Source organism: Nothoprocta perdicaria, unplaced genomic scaffold (assembly GCF_003342845.1).
Source record: "Nothoprocta perdicaria isolate Ctin4 unplaced genomic scaffold, notPer1 scaffold_499, whole genome shotgun sequence".
In the NCBI taxonomy this organism is placed as follows: domain Eukaryota; kingdom Metazoa; phylum Chordata; class Aves; order Tinamiformes; family Tinamidae; genus Nothoprocta; species Nothoprocta perdicaria.
In genome coordinates this window covers 5,441-6,695 of record NW_020455753.1, presented here as the reverse complement: position 1 = coordinate 6,695, position 1,255 = coordinate 5,441, and the positions used below count along the sequence as shown (strand labels likewise).

General features: G+C 69.3%; 2 protein-coding genes across 2 annotated transcripts in view; one reads left to right on the top strand and one right to left on the bottom strand.

The window, feature by feature from the left end:
* Positions 1-670, top strand: part of SSH3 (slingshot protein phosphatase 3) — a 6,351-nt gene extending 5,681 nt beyond the window's left edge. The window contains exon 9 of the mRNA XM_026047384.1: positions 628-670. Coding sequence (XP_025903169.1) covers positions 628-670 — 43 coding nt within the window. The remainder of the gene's footprint in view (positions 1-627) is intronic.
* A 345-nt stretch (positions 671-1,015) lies between these two features.
* Positions 1,016-1,255, bottom strand: part of POLD4 (DNA polymerase delta 4, accessory subunit) — a 4,588-nt gene continuing 4,348 nt past the window's right edge. Inside the window, exons 6-7 of the mRNA XM_026047396.1 lie at positions 1,113-1,224; positions 1,016-1,040 (exon numbers count right to left, since the gene is read on the bottom strand). Of these exons, the coding sequence (XP_025903181.1) occupies positions 1,016-1,040; positions 1,113-1,224 (137 nt within the window). The remainder of the gene's footprint in view (positions 1,041-1,112; positions 1,225-1,255) is intronic.

Genomic DNA, 1,255 nt, shown 5'->3' with positions numbered 1-1,255 from the left:
CCACACACCCACTGCGTGCACTTTGGGGGCCGGGGTGGCCCCGCCATGGGGGACACGGGCACCCAGCGTCCCCGCGCGCCAGCAGCCGGGGAATAAAGAGCGGGAACAGCCGCCGGCGCTCCCTGCGCTCCGGGCGCCGCGGGGGTACCCGGCAGGGAGCCCCGGGCTGTCAGTAGGGGCCAGAGTGAACACGCGGGGTGCGGCGCGCCACCCTCGCCACGCACTACAACCCCCAGCRGGCAGCGCGCGGCTCCCCCGCGGCCCCTCCGGCGCGGCCGCGCGCGGGGCCGCATGGGAAATGTAGTCCGGCGGCCGTGCGGCTCCGGCGCCATCTTGTGCGCCGCGGAGGCCTGCGCGGAGGGTGGGGGGGGAACTACAACTCCCGGCGTGCTCTGCGCGGGTGTCCGGAGGCGGGTGCCTCGCTCCATCTCCCGCCTGCACCAAGACCGAATCAAGAGGCCGTAACCCTTATTGATCAAGCAACAAGCTGCTGAGACACTAATACACCCCGTAATCAATAACCGAGCTAATTCACCAGCGCCTGGTGTTGTTAATTTACAGTAACGTCGTTTTGGACACTATTAAATGTCAAAGTTGCTAACTACTGCTCCTAATCTTATGTGACAGCTGCCGAACTGCAACTCCTCGCTCCTCTGCTGCCCATCCTTGATGTCAGGCTGCACAATTGTCCCTCTTTGCCTTCCCACCCTCCGGCTCGTATCCTGCGGGCACCGGCCCCAGTTCGGGGGTGTCCTACAGGTCCCCTGGGTGCAGGTTCCAGCAACCTGCCCTTAACCCAGTGCTCCCAGTCCCGCGCCACGAGGAAGCCGCTGCTGGAGAGCTACGGCGATGCCGCGAGCAGGAGCAGCGGCCGGGACCCCTGCCAGCGTGTGCCTTGGGGGCCGCGCACACAGCACGCGCAGCCGCCTCGTCCACACCAGCCTTTAATGTGCCCGGTGCCCGGCGTGGGCACAGCTGCAGGGAAGCCTGGCGCGGGGGGCAGCGCRGGGGTCGGTCACAGCGGGTACTCGTGCCACAGGCTGCGGGTACAGGCACAGGGCGGTCAGCACAGGGGTGCAGCGGGCACGGGGAGCTCTCCCCGCGGCGCCCACCTGTAGGTGACGGCGGGGTCGTCGGGGTGCTGCAGGAGGGCGTCGCGCACGGGCGCCGGCGGGCTCAGCCCCAGCGCCTGCGCCCGCTCCCAGCGCTGCAGCCGCGTGATGCCTGCGGGCGGGAGCGGGCTGAGCGGGCTGAG